General features: G+C 52.1%; 1 protein-coding gene across 3 annotated transcripts in view; it reads right to left on the reverse strand.

Moving 5' to 3' along the window:
• The window catches only part of RBPMS (RNA binding protein, mRNA processing factor), a 150,089-nt gene that overhangs the window by 37,400 nt on the left and 95,260 nt on the right, over positions 1 to 17,429 (reverse strand). For all 3 annotated transcript variants that reach the window (XM_069104948.1, XM_069104949.1, XM_069104947.1), the window contains exon 5: positions 12,406 to 12,556. In XM_069104948.1, coding sequence (XP_068961049.1) covers positions 12,406 to 12,556 — 151 coding nt within the window. The remainder of the gene's footprint in view (positions 1 to 12,405; positions 12,557 to 17,429) is intronic.

A 17,429-nucleotide genomic window follows, 5' to 3' on the forward strand; every position in this document is an offset into this window, starting at 1 on the left:
AGGAGGGAGAGGAGGAGGGAAAGAGGAGGGAGAGGAGGAGGAGGGAAAGAGGAGGGAGAGGAGGAGGAGGGAAAGAGGAGGGAGAGGAGGAGGAGGGAAAGAGGAGGGAGAGGAGGAGGGAAAGAGAAGGGAGAGGAGGAGGAGGGAAAGAGGAGGAGGGAGTCAACTTGCCCCTATGAAGAAGAGAACAGAAGACAGGCCAGCTCTCAAAGTCACGCACTGAAGTTATCCCGCCAAACCAGAAATTCTGGGTTCCGCGTGTGATTCTGTCTCATTCCATGTATATAGATGACATACATGTTGATACCATGTACACCTGTACATATATTTTATCTGGCATTTATTGAGTAAAGAGAAAACATGATGTAAAACAAGGAAGGAAGGGGTGGAGCCCCCCCTACAGGGGGACCATTTGCAGGAGCAGCATGGGAGAGACCACCCGAGGACAGAGAGAAGGAAGAGGTTCATGGGGTGAAGAAACCTGCTAAGAACCAGTCGCCACCTAGTGGAATGGTCTGGGTCCTAGTGGGAGGGGACAGCCTGTCCGTGGTCACTAGGGGGCACCATGCACAGAGTGCTGGACTCTGGAAGACTTGAGTTCAAATCCAGCCTGGGATATTTCCCAGTTGAATGACCCTGGTCACTTCACCACTGCCTGCCTCAGTTTCCTCATCTGTAAAATGGGGACAGTCACAGCTCCTGGCTCCCAGATTGCAGCAAGGATCAAATGAGCCAGTGTCTGTAAATGGTTCTGCAAACCCTAAATGCCAGTTAGCTCCCATCATTCACCTGGTGTTGCTGGAGAGGGCTTTAGGGAGGGAGGAGCCCCACTTGCTGGCTCCACCATAGGGGAGATTTTTGTTTGAGGACAGGCTGACCTGAAGGCCTCTGAAGGTCCTTCCAGCCCTGAGTTTCTGTGTTTAAGGGCTTCCTTAGGAGGGCTGGCACGTCACTGGAACCATGCAGAAGATTAATAGGTTGCCCCACTCACTCCAGTTAGATAAACAGTGAATACTTGGCAGGGCCAGCCAACATCCACAACTCCCCCCACCCCCCCGGCCTGGAGCCATTCCCACCCCTCGGATTCCTGCAGCCTGGGAGAGCAGGGTCTCCTAACAAAGGCCATGCCCAGGCCTTGCAGCACCAGGCAAGGACTTGTAAATCCATCCCACAGCTGCCTGGCCCGGATACAGGGGGCATCCTGATGGAACACCTGCTCGTTTACCCATCGATGATGGTGCTGCTCGGACCCAGGGACCTGAGTTATGTTAACCCACACTAGACCTCCTTCCTCGCCACACTGGGCAGGCCTCGGGGTGTCCTGCATCCTACCAGGCTCTTATACCTCTCAACCACCCCCCCTGGGCCTGAGCTCCCACATTCCCCAAAGGGAATGTTCATCTTCCCCATTTGATCCCAGAAGTAATGGGGGAGCTCAGGTGACCCAGCCACAGGGGTGAGGGCTGGAGCCTGGCCTGGGCCCCAAGCGAGTGCTCCTCAGACCCCACCGGAGAGGTCAGGCAGCTGCAGACAAGCCAGGGGAGGGGAGGACACGATGCTTCTACAGTCCTAACTCTCATGTGTTCTGATGACAGGGACACCGGGGCGTCAGGGGACGGTTCCAGACTGCAGCAGAGTTCCAGGCTCAATGTTTTTGAGAGAAGGAGAGACAGAACCAGAAAAGGGAGTGAGAGAACATTTCCTTCATGTCCTGCTTCTTCAAGCCCATCACAACAAAAAAGATCCTTCTAAAAAGCTTCATCAGCCCGAGGCCCGCCTCCTCCAAACAAGCGGCAATGTAGCAATTCTTGAGAGAGCCATGGGATGAGGTCGGGCCTCAGAGCTGGAAAAGACATCCAGCACTGTCTGGTCCATTCCCCCATCTGACAGAGGAGGAAACTGAGGCTCAGAGGCTGATTTGACCCACACTGCAAAGAAAAACCAGTATCCAAATCCAGGGTCCCCTCAGCTCTGTCCCTGCTGCCTGTCCCCCTAGGATGGGACCTGTGTTTTATAATTTGGGGGGTAGGGAAACGGGAGCCCACCAAGTGTCTAGAGGAAAGACAGAACAAGATATCTGACCTGGGCGGGGGGGGGGGAGCCATCTCCGGCTCAAGTACACAAATATTTCTCTCTCTACCCTTGAGCCCAGGCACTGGACCTGACGTCACTGGTACCAACTACCCTCTGGACACACAGGCCTCGATTTCTTGACAAATTAAGTCTGAGGGAGTTGCCCTGAACATTTGGCAGTTGAGTAACATGCCCAGGTCCCTCAGCTCTTTCTGATTCCAAGGCCAATCAATGTCTCTCTCTGTCCCCCATGCCACAAGCCTCTCAGGAAAGGAGGCCACACTCAAAGAGTCTCCTCAAAGCCTGCTGGGCTGGCCAACCTTCAACATGTACATGGCGAGGCTCGGTTCTGAGCATTAAACAGAAACTACCATGAAGTGGGGAAGTGGGAAACTAAACAAGAAGCCTCAGGATACCCCCAGCCCCGCCTGTTATATAACATTATTAAAACCCGGGCAACTCAAGGGAAAATTGGCCACTGAGGGCCCCCCAGCAGCCGTGGTTATTCCTCACTTACACCCTGCATGAGTGTCCATTCCTGTGGGCTGTTCCGTACTTAAATCGATTCCATTTTCCCTGCCACACTTGGGGTTTTCTACCAAGAAAACACCTGGAGGAATTAGTCTAATGCACTGAGCAGAACCCAATAAAATGAGCTTCTCAAAGCAAGGCGGCAGAGTGGCGTAGTACAGCCTGAGAGCCGTCACCCAAGTCACGGACAGGGGAGCGTCCAGTCCGTGTCAAACCACTGAGAAAGAACGAGGGGCGGGAGGGCCATCGGCCAGTTCAGTCTACGCTAGGCTCCGAGTGCTGCTGAACAGAGCTCACTGATCTCTGCCCATGCCATGGGATCCTTCTCCATCCTCACCCTCCTGGCATCTCCACTGCTGTGGGCAGCTGCTTGTGAAGCCCCACATCCAACCACAACCTAGTTTCCTATGAGGGGCCAAGCCTAGATTCAGGGTCCTTAACCTGGGGCCTGTGAGCTTGTTTTAAAAACATTTAGATGATGCATTTCAATATAACTGCTTCCCTTCATAACCTATGTATTTTATTCATTTACAAACATGATTTTGAGAAGAGGCCCATGGGTTTTATCTAGTGACTGGCACCAAAAATGCTTACGAGCCTTGCTCTGGATGGACGGGCTGGCCGGCTCTAAGGCAGGTCCCCAGCCAGCCTTCAATCTCCTGATCCAGCTTCAGGAGAGTGAACAAGAAAGGGCGCTCTGTCACTAGTCCTCGATGGCTGCTCTCTCTGCAGGCTTGGCCTGCTGGGGGTAAAGGCTTGCCAAGAGATGACCGGTCTGCATGCGCAGTCATAGGTGCTGTGTGAGCTACGTCCATGGGGCCATTCTGGATGGGAAACAAGCATACTCCCTCCTGTTCCCAAGGGCACAAATGGCTCTCGGGCTTGGAACCAACACAAAGGGAGCAGGAGCAAGGCAGGTGCCACTGGCTTCTCTTATCACGCCCGTTCTCAGCTCTGGGCAGTGCCACCCTCCAGGAGGAGGAGGATGGGAAGAGGGACGCTGAGCTCCCAGCCTCTCTCGCACCATCCCCAGTGGCGTGCCATCTTTCGGGGCCAGAACTCGGCTGCCGGCCCCCACTTAGTCTGCCAAGGACTTCGGCACACCAAGTCTGGCAGCCCAGAAGCATTTCGAGCGTCATTTAACGGCAAGTTTTAGCAGATGCATGTAAATGGCACTACTCATGGGTTTCCTCCCAGAAATGTCTAAGAAGGGAGGAAAGGACGCTGTCCTGATAAGAGCCCTGGGTCTGGAGTCAGATGAACTAGGTCCAAGGTCTGGATGCCATGTTTACTATAGTCAAGTAGCAGCCCCTCTCTGAGCCTCAGTTTCCCCATCTGTAAGCTGTGAGAATGGGCTGGAGGCCTCCAGGGCAGCGAGGTTCTCTGGGGTTATCTTATGTGGACAAACATCTTCCCTCTGGAGGACCCAAGGGCATAGGTACTAAATTCCACGGCCCCAGAGCCAGGAGGAGCCCTGGTGGCCACTGAGTCCAGCCCCTTCTTTCGCACAGGGGACAGGGGTCCCACAGGCCCAAGGTACAGAGGAGCCATCTTCAGATTCCCTATCCATCTGTCCAGCAGTCTTCTTATGAATGTACCACAAACGCCCACAATCTGCCTCAATCCAGCTTACACCTAGTGTTTTGACAAATAACAGCAAAGACCCAGTTTCCAAAGGCCTCCCTGCCATGTCAGAGGTGAGAGAAGATGAGCTGAGTCAGAGGCCCTGAATTCAAATACTTGTCAGGGGAAGTCCCTTCTCTACTTTCTGGCCCTCAGTTTCTATATTTGTAAAATGAGTGGGTCAGGAAAAACACTCTCAGGTCTCTTGGAGCACAAGTCTTCTGACCTAAGGCCACCCCACTAACTGTGGCAGAGGGATGTCCTCTCCTCAGGCTCATCCCCAAGCAGGCACTAACTCCCCAAAGAGTATTCGGGAGACTGATAGAAGCAGCGAGGGGCTGCTCATAAGACAGACAATGCCACGATCAGTTCTCCTTTCTCTGTGTGCCCTCTGGGGTGCCACGGTGAGGCCACCATTGGCAGCCATCGTAACAAAGCTCAGGTTTGCCCAGCTCAGCCTCTGTGTGAATCACAGACAGCTTGTCTCTCTTCCCTCCTCACTCCACCTCCTGCTGAACCTTCCCCAGGATTCAGGGGCCCGGGCATGAACTTGATACAAAGGGGGACAAGCCAGGAAGAAGCACAGGCTCTGGAATCTGCCCGGGCTTGCAGACCACCTGGGTGGTCTCTCTCTGGGCCTCAGTGTCCTGATCTGTAAAGCGACGTCCCTTTCAGCTATAAAATCCCACGACCCTCATGCAATTTCCTGCCGATAGCTATAAAGCCTTGGCAGGGCCGATTCCCAACGACCTCCCGGGGAAAACAAATTAAGAGGCCAAGAGACTTGATCCCATCATCCCCTCCCTCTACCCAGGTGCCCCTCAAGAGACTGTTTGGATAGCAACCTGATCTCAAGCCTGGCTCTGGACGGCTCCTTCCCCGCAGACACATGTGGAGATCTGGGTTTTAATATGGTGAATTTATTCATTTCCTAAGAATGTAGATTTGAAAAGAAACTGCAAGGAGAAATCCCAGCATTGGGCAGCTCTCTCCTATCCATGAGCTCTTTGACAGTGTGGGGAGCTCCCCCCTGCCAGGGCAGCCCATATGACCTGGGGACAATTCTCAGATCTACAGGTAACACTTGGCTTTTGCTAAAAGCAAGCCGATGAAACGGCAGCACAGGGGGTCAGTCAGAGACAATCTGCTTTTGGGGTTCTGCTGCGTGAATGGGAATTGGGGGGGGGGGTAAGAATAAAAATAATTTCAAAGGAATCTTCCTGCCCTCAAACCTAATTTGGCCTTCTTGACCCTCCCATCCTTGGGCCCAGGTTTTGCCCTGGGGGCCATACAGAATCAGGCTCATCCTGCCTGCCCCTGCCCACCTCCACAGGTCAGCATGGCAGGAGCCTGGATTGCCCCAGCCCAAGATATGGAGTAAAACAGAGGCCCCAGCAGGGCAGGGAAATGGGTCCACACCCCCCCCCAGAACCAAACAGGCTATCACAGACTCCCTCTCATCTCTGCTCCTTGAGGAGTACCAGCTGCTCAAGATGGAAAAGAAACACTGAGAGAAATAAAGCATATTTACTCTTCTCAAATCAGAAACCAACCTTGAGAATGAGCCCACTAGCCAGCATGGGCTGTTGACCCCCTGCAATGTGACTACTCCTGCTCTCTGTGCCAAGAAGGGAAGGGAACAACTGCTGGGTGACCAAATCTGTCCCCAGAAGAGATGTGGAGGTACATCTTCTTTCCACTGGAGATGTGGGTGTGGAATATTGCAATGGTGTCCAAGATGGTCCCGGGGGGGGTCTGCCAAACTGTTCTGGCCATCATCTTCGTCCTTGTGGTAAGGGAAGCCCCCACCTCAGGTCCCCAGAAGGGGCGTCTTTGGAAACATACGTGATGGAAAACCAAAGCAGAGACAGAGCACGGGCTCACAGGCAAACATGCCCCAGAAAGGGCTTCAGAGGACTTCCATCCAGAGGCAAGTCGAGGTCCAGGTGAAGGCTTCCAACACGAAATCCAATGCTCTCCTCCCTCCTCAGCCTCAGCCCAGCCCACATCACACTGCACCTGTCCAACCTGTCTGCCCTCTGCTTCTGAGACAGCCAGACTCTGCTGGCCAAGAGCTCAGAGAAATGGCCCGGGACATTTCCTTGCAAAAGAGAAAATGGATTGGTGACTTGCTTTCACACCATCTTCATTTCTGAATACATCCCTTCTTTTCCCCTCCCCAGCCCAGTGGGCCTTCCCCTGAAACAGGGATTAAAAGAGAAAAAAAAAGAAAGTCGATTCTTAAAACCACATGGCCTGTTCTGTCAGTGCATGGACTGGTAGTCTGGTAGTCCCCACCTTGGGAATGAAGCTTAAAGGTCGGTGTAATAAGGATCCTGCATCACAGCACGTGTTCTCACTGGACGGGCCTACCAAGGTCCTGACCTGGGTCAGCTTTTCCCCTCCCTTGCACTGTTCCACTCAGTGACTTCCTCAGCTCCCATGGAATTAATGACCACCTCTATGCTGAAGATTCTCCAGTTTACCTATTCTGCCCCAACCTCTCGCTGACCTCTAATCTCACATCTCCAGCTGGATGTCCAGTCAAACTCAACATGGCCAAGACAGAACTCCTTCTCTGCCTCCCAAATGCTCCCTGCCACCCCCTTCCCCATTACTGTTCAGGGAAGCACCATTCATCCTCCCAGGCCCTCAGGCTTGCAACCTATGAGTCAACCTGGATTCTTCATCTCCCCCTCCATATCCAAAGCCTGTCGATTCTGCCTTCATGGAATCTCTCACAATCACCTCTCTCCTTCTCTCCTGTGACACAGCCACTACCCAGTGTAGACTCCTCCTCACCTCATGCCTCAATTACTCGCCTCCCACCACTTCAGTCCATCCTCTATCCAGTCAACAAAGTGGTTTTCCTAAAGCCGAGGTCGTCTCCTAAGCCATATCACCCCCTAATCAATAAACGGCCATGGTTCCCTCTCACCTCCAGGATACAAGATCCTGTATTTGACATCCCAAGCCCTACCTTCTCAGACATTTTACACCTCACTCACCTACATGTCCCATTCCAATCACTGACCCCGGCCTCTCCATCTCTCGGCTCTGGCCATTCTCTCTGGCTGTCTCCCTACCTTGAATGCTCTCCCTCCTCTGCTCTGCCTGCTGGCTTCCTGGTTTCCTTTAAGTCTCAACTAACATCCCACCTTCTGCACACCCTTAATTCCAGGCATTTCCTCTGATTCCCTGTTTGTCCTGTATATAGCTTGTTCGTATACGTTTTTTACGTTTTAATTCTCTGGTTAGATTGTAAGCTCCCTGAGGGTAGGGACTGTCTTTTGCCTCCTTTTGTACTCTCAGTGCTTAGCATGGTGTCTAGCACATACTAGGTGCTTAATAAATGTTTACTACTAGAAGGGCCCTTATGGATCACCTAGTCCACTCCTCCTACAGCTGAAGACACAGAAGCCAAGGCAGGTGAAGTGATTTGCCTAGAGATCACAAGAAAGTCAATGACCCAGGTGAGATCTCAACTTAGACCCTCTAACTCCAGCCCTCTTTCCTCAGTATCATCGTTTTTCCTATTTTCACAGCTGTCATCATATTCTTTCCCTTCTGCTCATTTCACTCTGTCCCAGTTCACAGATTTCTTCCTGGGAATCTCTGTCATCATCACTTCTTACAGATGGCAATATTCCACGACATTCCTGTGCTACAATTTGTTCAGCCATTCTTCAACGGGTGGGAACTCACACTATCTCTAGCTGCTGGTCTCTACCAAAAGGGTCATTATTACATTTCTGTCTATATTATCTGTCTCCGATCCTCCTGAAAGACAGTGACTGCTTAGAAGATGTCACCACCATACACCTTGCAGTGAAGTCTCTAGGTCAAAGTGTGTGAAGAGGTCAATTGCTTTCCTTGCATAATCCCACATTGCTAGAATGTGTGGACCTAGAATGGAAAAGTGTGCCGTGTGATTTTTACCTTTTGTCATCCTTGCCCATTTGCTGGGTTTGAGGTGAAACTGCAGAGTTGTTTAGATGTGCATTTTTCTTTTAAGAGGTGAATTGGAGCCATCTTCCCAATGGCTGTTAACAGTTTATAATTCTCCCTTTGAGAAGTGCTCATATGTATCCTATGACAATTTATGCAGCCAAAGGATATTTCAAGGGCTGTTCCCATTAATAAAAGCAAAATTTGAGCTTCAAGGGCTTTCAATAAACTGTCTCTTTCTTTGATGACCATGGTAATGCAGGGAAGGGCAACAAACAAGAAGAAAGGAAGAAAATTACAACAAAAAGTCCAGTGTTCTCTGGTCTAGATGCCAGTGAGGAAGAAAAAGAGTTTTGTTTTGGTTTTTGGGTCAATTGGTTTGTCATCAAGGTAGGCTCCATTTCTATGCGTAACTGGAAGGGTGCAATCTCAGCAATACCCACCATAGCACGTCCCCATTCCTGCAACAGTTTCATAGAAGTGCACGGGGTCATCAAAGCCTCATGGATTTAGAGGTAGGAGGGACCCTAAAGACCAATCCTGTCATTTTGCAGATGAGGAAACTGAGGCTGAGAGAGGTTAAATGGCTTGCTTTGAATCACTTGTCCCAGAGCTGGTGTCAAAGGCATGATTCAAAAACCCAGGTCCTCTCAGGCCACTCTACTGTGCCACGTAGAAGTCAAAAATTTAGAACGTAATTAAGAGGGAGAGGAAATAAGACCACGTGCTCTGGAAATCAAGAGATATGAAAAGAACCAGAGGCAGGTTCCAAGTGGGTTGAGTAGATTCACCCTGGAAGGCTTCTAGAAAGACATGGACGAGAACAGCAAAGCATAAGCAGATGCGGTAACCTAGAATCTTCCTGGGGTGAGGAGAGTGATGAGACGTTCAGATGAGATCCAGGAAATGCCAAAGAAGTTACTCCTGAGATCATGGCATCGCCTGGCTCCATGAGTTCTGTGTTTACGGCATTCTTCTAGGGTCCCAAATAACACATTTCCCTAGATAATGGACTGGCCTGATGGTGAGATGTGGCCAGGTGACATTTTCTATGCCCTCTAAAATATTAAACAATATTTGTGTTATCATGGAAGTGACTGGAAAGAAGTATGGACCTCCTGAGTAGGAGAATGTTAGAATTCTAAATCCCACTTATCCCAGCTCAGACAGCATTCCTAATGGAGGAGTCATTCAGATACCAAGCTTTCCACCTAGGCATCTGACGCTGCAGGTGGAGAAAAGATAAAATACATTTTGGTTCTGTTGCTAACAGACATAAAACCTACCAAAACCCTTTAAAAAAAAGACACTGATTTGAGACAGCGCCATGTGGGAGGAATGGGAGTGGAGAAGGGGGAGAGGCTGGACTTGGATGGAAGGGTCCTGGCTTTGAGGCCTGTCTTCAAGATCACTGGGGCCAACTCTCTCATTTCACCTATAGCAAAACTGAGGCCCAAAGGACTGGGCCCAGGTCCTTCAACTCCGAACCCTAAGCTCTTGTCTCCATGCCTAACCAAGGAAATCTATACATTTAGTGTCATGATTCCTGGAGGGATGGCGACGGAAGTGCATTATTGGTCAGCATGTGTTTTCTGTTATGGAGTCCAAAAACAAAATGCTTCAGCTTCCTTCTGGACACAGCCTGCTGGCCTGCAGGCCCTTCTCCTTATCCTGCCCAATCTCTAGGGGATATGGCTAGGCCCCTCCCAGATGGGAACCCCAGACCAGAGCTACTTCTAGCCAAGAAGACTCTGGAGTTGTCCAAGGTTCTGAGCACCTCCCTAAAAGGCATTGGGGAAAGACCCAAAGGGCTGTCCTCTGCAGCTACAGAGATGGGCAAACACTGACCATCCATTCTCAGAGCCCTGGAGGCAGGTCCAGACACTCGGCTCTGATTCTGGGCCCTCTACCCACAGCTTCCTCCCTGGACGTGCAGCAGAAGGCATGCTAGCTATCCTCAGGTTCCAGCACTCCTCCAGCCCAGCGAGCAGGTCAGTGGTTGGCAGCTCTGCTGTGCCCATTCAGAGGGGCTCCCACTCTCATCTCTGAGAGCCTGGGTCAGCCATGTTCATGCCCTCTGCAACAGCAGCATTAAGGAGATTCTTGGTGGTGCTAGCTGAATCCCTGAGGAGACAGGTCTGGAAATCCCAGCATGCCAAGGGAAGAAGAGAGGTTGGGGTGGGACCAGCCCATGTACCCTGTCCCGGTGCATGGTCCTTCCTCCAGCACCCTGGCCAAGCAGCTAACCAGCCCTGGATGGCTTTCACCAGTAAGGATGCCCCTGAACAGGGGGTGCAATCTGCTTGTCGTGGTCACTCCTGGCTCTGCCCCCTGGGGCCAGGCAGAACAAGGGAGGCATTTTCAGAAGACACTGACTTCAAGCCAGAGAGTTCAAATCCTGATGCCCAGGCCAGCTCACACAACCCTCCTGGGCCTCAGTTCCTCTTGGACAAAATAAAGGGGTTTAATTAGATGGCAGTGGAGGCCCCTGAAGGCTTGATATCTGTGATTATGGGGCGTGGGAGAGGGAAGGGGGAGCAAAGGCTGATCAGGCCCCTACTACGTTATGTGCTGGGCACTGCTACGGACTTGAAAAACATTCTCCTGTTTGATAGTTTATCTGACCCAAACCATAAACAAACAAGGAAGACTGCCCCAACGAAGTGGTGATGCGTGAAGACAGTGATGGTGTCCAACATACATCCCCCCTTCTCTGGGCTCAACATGGCCAGATCCAATGGACTGGAACCAATACCTAACCACAACCTGAAATAATGTGATTTCTAATACGTATGACCACCTGACAACATTCTCATTGACACCAGTGGGGCCCTGGCTGTACTCAAAAACCATGCTATGATACGAGGAGAAAAGGGCACATTCAGTACAGGACCCCTCCCTGACCCGCCTTCCTGGGGGACGAACTGGAGAAGGAGACGTGGCAAGCCTTGGGTTCTGATGCTTGGTCTGCCAAGCACCTGCTGTGGGACTTGTGGCAGTTGCTCGACTCCTCTGAGCATCGATTTATCCATCCATAAAATGGGGATAACAGAGCCTGACCATCTGGTCTCGTAAGGAGGTTGGGAGGACCAAGTCAGAGCGCATTCACAAAGCCCTCCCATGCCAGGTCACCATCAGCCCTCTTCCATTAGAAGAGCATCTGCTTTGGGTGCTACACTGCCAGGGTCACTAGCCAAGGTCTGGAAAGATACTGCACAGGGCCCTGGATTCCACCTCCACATCCCTCCAGCGGACATCACTCCATCCCTCATGGAGGAGCCTCAGGATTCCTTCTGGGAGCCCCTGGGCCCACTGCTCCTGGGCCTGTGGCCCAGACAAGGACCATCTCTGTAAGATAATCCCTCTTCTGTCTAAGCCAGCCATCTCCTGAGCTGGTAACACCAACGCTCTCACATCCTCCCCCAAACAGAAGGGCACACTGACAATCGGCTCTGCTCCCAAGGGTGGTGGAAGAAAACTCAGCTCTGCTGATGGCTCAAAGGGGCCAAACCCCCGAGGAAATGGACCACGTTCAGCGGGGTCTATGGGTGGCCAAGAGAGACACCATCATCCTGGTCACTGTCAAGTCAACTGCCAAGCCCTCTGCAGCCAGAACCTGGAGTTCCCTCCAACAGGCTCTGCCCCACACTCCATCCAAAGGCACAAGTCTGCTTCATAGCCTGCTGCTGCTGAAGAAAGCAGAGCCCCGTGGCCCACCTTCTGGGGCTGAGGCTCTCCAGACAGCAGATCCCACCTGTCCTGGGACTGTCCGTAGAGCCTGACCCAAGACGGGTCTGGCTTTGGCTCCCCAGGGTCAGCCCCACGACAGAATCAGAGGGCAACACTGAAGCATTCACTACTCACTGTGTCAACCCATCCTGCCACAGTTGGGGTGTGTGTGTGTGTGCGCGTGCATGTATTGTGTGTATGTACTGTGCATGCATGTGCATGTGTGTGCATGTGCATGCATCGCATGTGTGCTGCGTGTGCATTGCACAGGTGTGCAAGCACATATGTGTGCATGTATTTAGTGTGTGCGTATGTACAAGTGCACGTGTGACTGTGCATGTGTTGTGTGCATGCACGCACATGTGTGCCACGTGTGTTTGTGTGTTCCGCGCTGTATTGTGCATGTGTGTGCATGCACATGTGTGTGTGCATGTGTTTAGTGTGTGCAAGTGCATATGTGTATGTGAGTGTGTGTGCGTGCCCCCACGCTTCCCAACTTACACGGCTCCCTGGCGATGAACTGAGGGGCGGTGCTGGGCAGAGGAGCACTGGGGTTCGGGGTCCCCACAAGCTTGTTCTTCGCCATCTTCGTGTTCGCTTTGGCAAACTCTAGTCGCAGCGTCTGGGGAATTTCGGGATCGAAGCGAATGCCCTGCCGAGAGAAGGAACAATGGCAGTGTTTATGCTGTCTCAGAATCCCACCTGAAGACTGAAAAAGCCACCACACCAGCCAGCCGGAGGGGGGCCCTTCCTGGCACCCTCGATGACCCAGGGGTTCCAGGCCACCCCAAGCGGCGCCGGCATCCTCGCCCTGCAGCACAATTTCCCCAACATGGCTTCCACTGTTGCTGCAAACGTCATTTTAATACTTTTGTGCTTAGGAGGAGATTTAAGGTAAGATTTAGAAAAACCAACGAGGATGCTTTATTCCATGCACCAGACCCTTCCCAGCAAGGGCCCAAACAAACCCGCCGAGCCACCTCTGGAGAAGTCAGCCTGCTGATCGCTAGTGGGAGGTCCTGCTCACCTCTGACCTCGTAGCCTGGCGGGGCTGACCGCCAGCCCCACTCTGGGCCTCTGAGAGCTGCCTTCGCGTGTCTGCCTGACAATGCCACTGGGCCAGGATGCCCTTGGCACCTCTCTGGACACAGCCTCCTGCACTTTTCACACTGCTCACTCCTGCCAGAGTGGCATTCAGACACAGAGGGGGGCCCTCCCCAATCTTTGTGCCCTGCAGAGAGACTCTACATTGATCCCTTCAAATGGATTTCTGGGAAGACTGGGAAGAACTGAGGTGGAGTGAAACAAGCCAAAGGACGAGCTATACAATGATTTCAACACTGTCACTAAAGTTATATGACTGTTAAGAAAAAAAAAGAAAAAAGTTAAAAAAGAAAACAACTTGAAAAGACTTAAGAATTGGGATTGACTCTAGGAGCCCAGTGACAAAGCCAAGTCACCCCCTCCTGGCAGAGGCAATGGTCTCTGGCTGCAGAGTGAGACCCATTTTTAAACAGCCAATACCATTCAAATCTGATGTGCTTGACTGTAGGTATATTGCAGGGGACGGCTTTCCTTTGGATTAGCTGGTAATACTGTGGGGGTGGCAGCGATGCTTCCCCCCACGAGGACAAGTACCAATGAAACATCTATTAAAAATCTAAATGAGAAGGAAGACATCCAGACCGGACCAGAAACAAACAGGGCCAGGTAGGGACTCGTGTGTTAAGTGTGATGGACGCTGAAGAAAAAATACCACTGTGTTTCGTACATTTATCAGCTTCTATATGTGCAAAAGTTAGTTTGTTGGTGACTGTTCAAGGTCGTAAGGAAAAAAACATTTATGTAAAGAGGGATTTCAAAACTTGCTCCTTATATCCAGGGCAACAGATGAAAGTGTCACGTTTTAAAAGCTGAGCCTGGCGCTGTCTGAGATGCAGAGAACAGCTACTGGAGGACTTAGGACAAGAACAGCGGCTGAGGGCAGGGGAAGGGGAAGGAGCCTGTGTACCCAGCACTGTGCCGAGTGCCTTCCCAATCACTGTCTCAGATTATCCTCACAACAGCCCCGGCAGGTGGGGGCTGTTAGGAGCCCCACTTTGAGGCAGGCAAAAGTGAAGTCACGTACCCAGAGTCACATGGCTGGAAACTACACACACTTAAAAGGCTGGATTTGATGGGAAAAGGTCTTCCTGACTCCAGGCTTAGTGTTCCATTTACTGTATCACCAGCTGCCTCCAGTTATCCAGCCTAGCTCAGGCATGTGCAATAAGAAATCTGAGAAGGGAAGGTCACCCCTCAAAAGCTCCATCCATTTGACAGGTGAGGACCTTGAGGGACAGGGAGGTGTGGTGACTTGGCAAGGGTCACACAGCCAGGGTGCACTAGAAAGGGTAGGGCTCTTCTGCCATACTGGGGGTATGTCCAAGGGTGCTGGCTCAGCCAGGAAGCAGGCACTACCAGCAGAACTCCATGGGGGGAGGTTCCGCAGCTGCCACTGAGCTCTGAGCCTGCCACGGGCTTGGGACTCGACTCTGGCAATGTCTACTTGCTAAGTACCCTCCTCCTAAGCTGGGCACACAAGGCTTTCTACAACACACCTCCAGTGTGCTTTCCAACCTTACTGCATGTGATTCCCCCGTGTCCATTCCAGAGTCCAGCCAGAAGGGATTATGTGCGGTCCCAAGGTCTTATCCTGGTCTCCTTACTTTTGCTAATATACTTCCCTGGTGTATTTCATCTGGGTGCCCTGATGAAATCCTCCCAGGTCCATCTCAAGTACAAGGAAGCCTTCCCTGATCCCTTGGGCCACAAGTGATTACATTCACCATGTAATGTCCTATTAATAATTAATAATACGCAATTCCTCTATATCCTAACTTACACTCTAACCCAGCATTCTCTCCCCACTCCCACGGCCCCAGCCGAGCTCAGACCTTCAATGCCTCTTACCTTCTGTGAGTCTAAGCCTTCCAATGAGCTGTCTTGTCTCCCTTCTCTTCCCTCTTCTGATATTTCTAAGGCACAGATCTGACCATTGCACTCACCTGATCCAAAACCCTCAGCGGCTCCCTATGGTCTCCAGGACACCTCCCTTTGTTATTTAAAGTCCCTCTGGGCCTGGCTCCCACTTATCTCTGCAAACTGTTTTCACATTTTCTCATTTGTCACTCTGACACTCCACTTCCTGCCACACCATGTTACATAATCTCCGGGGGGGGGGCCCTCTCTCAGCCAATACAACAGCACTGCAGTAAGCCCCAGGCAGGGTGCCAAGAGCTGAAGATGCACAGAAAAGCAGAAGACCCTTGTCAGCTCCCCTAGATCCCTCGCCCACGCTTCTCCACAGCAGCTCTGCCCCTGCTCTGAGTTGAGAATGCTGCCCTACGTGGACAGAAAACATGGCGGCCACTCACTAGGCGCTCCCTCTGCTCCTGTCCTTTCATTGGTCCGGTGCCTTCTACCACTCTCTTCTCCTTCACCTGTCCCACGTGAGGCAGGAAGTGGTCTTCCCAAGGGAGTCCATGCAGCCTCCACTGCCCCCTCTCCCTCACTACTGGCCCCTTCCCTGCTGCCCACAGGCAGCCCATGTGTCCTGATGCTGCCGTTAGAGCTGGCTAGCATCCTGGATCTCCCCTGCAGGCCGTCTACACTGGCCGCCTCTACTTTCCTCCCCTCACTGTTTTCACTCTGACTCACCATTCCACTGAATGTGCTCCCTCCAAAGCTACTCAATCTCTTGGCCACCCAACATAAAGGCCTTTTCTCCATCCTCCTCTGGGGCCTCTCTGTACCTTTGGCATGACGATCACTCTCTCCTGGCTCTCCTCCCACTTCTCTGGCAGCCCCCTCTCTGGCTCCCATGTGGGACCTTCAACTAGCCATACCTGCTCCCTCACAAGAGACTAAGATCTCCCAAGTCCTGGCATGTTCTCCCACTGTCCTCCCGCCCCAAATGCTCTCCCTCCCCATCTCCTCCACATCCCAGCTTCTCCAGAAGCCTGTCCTAACCCCTCTGAACCCCAGTATTAGAAATCTCGACCTCCCTTGTTTGCATGCTGTCTCCCCGACGGACTGTAAGCTCCTCAAGGGCAGTGCTCAGGCACACAGTAGGAGCTTAACAAATGCTTGCTGATTTGTAGACATCTTGAGGACAGGGCTCATGCCCAATGCCAGCCTCAGACTCTTCCCTCCTGACTGAATCCAGGTAACCCCTCTCCTCCATCAGAAGAGAGCCTTGAGCTGGCTGTATTCTGAAATGGCAGAGGGCAGCCCCATCTGGGCCCTTGGCCTCTGGGCATAGAGCCCCAGAAGCCCCCAGGAGGCCTAATCCGTTTGTCTCTAAGACATCGGCCTCTAGCAGGACAGTGTGAGAATGTCCCGGGAAGTCGTCTGCTCTCCCAGGGCAAGGGTGCGGTGGTGGCCGTGTCCATCACTGCACCCCCAGGTCCCAGCCTGGGGCCTTGAGCTCAGTGGGTGCTTAGCAATCATCTGAGAAGCACCCTGGCTGCCTCTCCCGGGCCTGCCTCTCTCTCAAACGTCCCATTTTAGCAACCCTACCATTGTGTCCCTCATCAACGCTCCAACATCCTTTTAAAAAAAGCTCCTTCGCTGAAATGACCTAATTTGCTTGGCAGCCCAGGCAGGGGCCGGAGGCTCAGAACCAGTCACATTCCACTCCCATCTTCAGCAGCAAAGCCTTATTTGGCAATTGATATCCTGCCTTGGGATTAGCCCGGCCCCAAACTGTGTAGATGCACAAGGGGGAGAGGAGGCCTGGGGAGGGAGCCAGCAAGGGGAGAGAGGAAAAGAGATGGGAGAGGTAGAGAAAGGGTTAGAAACGGAATCTGCCTGGGGCTTCAGACACAGCTCCCCATGCCAGGGCTTTCACACCAAGTGTGGTCAGGGGGAAATTCTAGGACCCAGAAGGGGCCTTCAAGACCACTGAGCCCAACCCTTTCACCTGAAAGAAAGGGGAACCCAGGGCCTGAAGACTTAATGGCTTCCCCAGGGCCACTCCCAATAGTCAGCAATGATCCCACTTTTCAAAATCCCTTTTTTCTCAGCTGATCTGTTATTGAAATGCTCCCGGCCACTGCAAGCTCCTTCCTCTCTCCCCCAAGTCCAGAGGGTCTCAGGAGGGGCTCCTTATCCCCATGAGCAATAGAACCAGGTGATCTCAGAGATTTGTCAGCTCCACAACCAACTGATCAGGACCCAGGGATCCAATCTCTACCTCCTGGCTTCCTCCAGGGCCTAGCCAATATTCCACCTTCTGCAAAGAGCCTTTCCCAGGCCTCCCCAAACTTACTGTGTCTAGACATGGTCATGTTGTCTCTCCCATCATCATTCACTCTTTATTAAGCACCTACTATGTGCCGCACACTGTGTAAAGGGCTAGAGATACAAAGGAAGGGAAGAAGGAGGGAGGGAGGAAGAAAGGAAAGAAGGAAGAAAGGAAGGAAGGAAGGAAGGAAAGAAGGAAGGAAGGAAGGAAGGAAGGAAGGAAGGAAGGAAGGAAGGAA

This window comes from Petaurus breviceps, unplaced genomic scaffold (genome assembly GCF_028583685.1).
Source record: "Petaurus breviceps papuanus isolate PSGF00001 unplaced genomic scaffold, PetGlider_PUasm1.0 689, whole genome shotgun sequence".
Taxonomy (NCBI): Eukaryota; Metazoa; Chordata; class Mammalia; order Diprotodontia; family Petauridae; genus Petaurus; species Petaurus breviceps.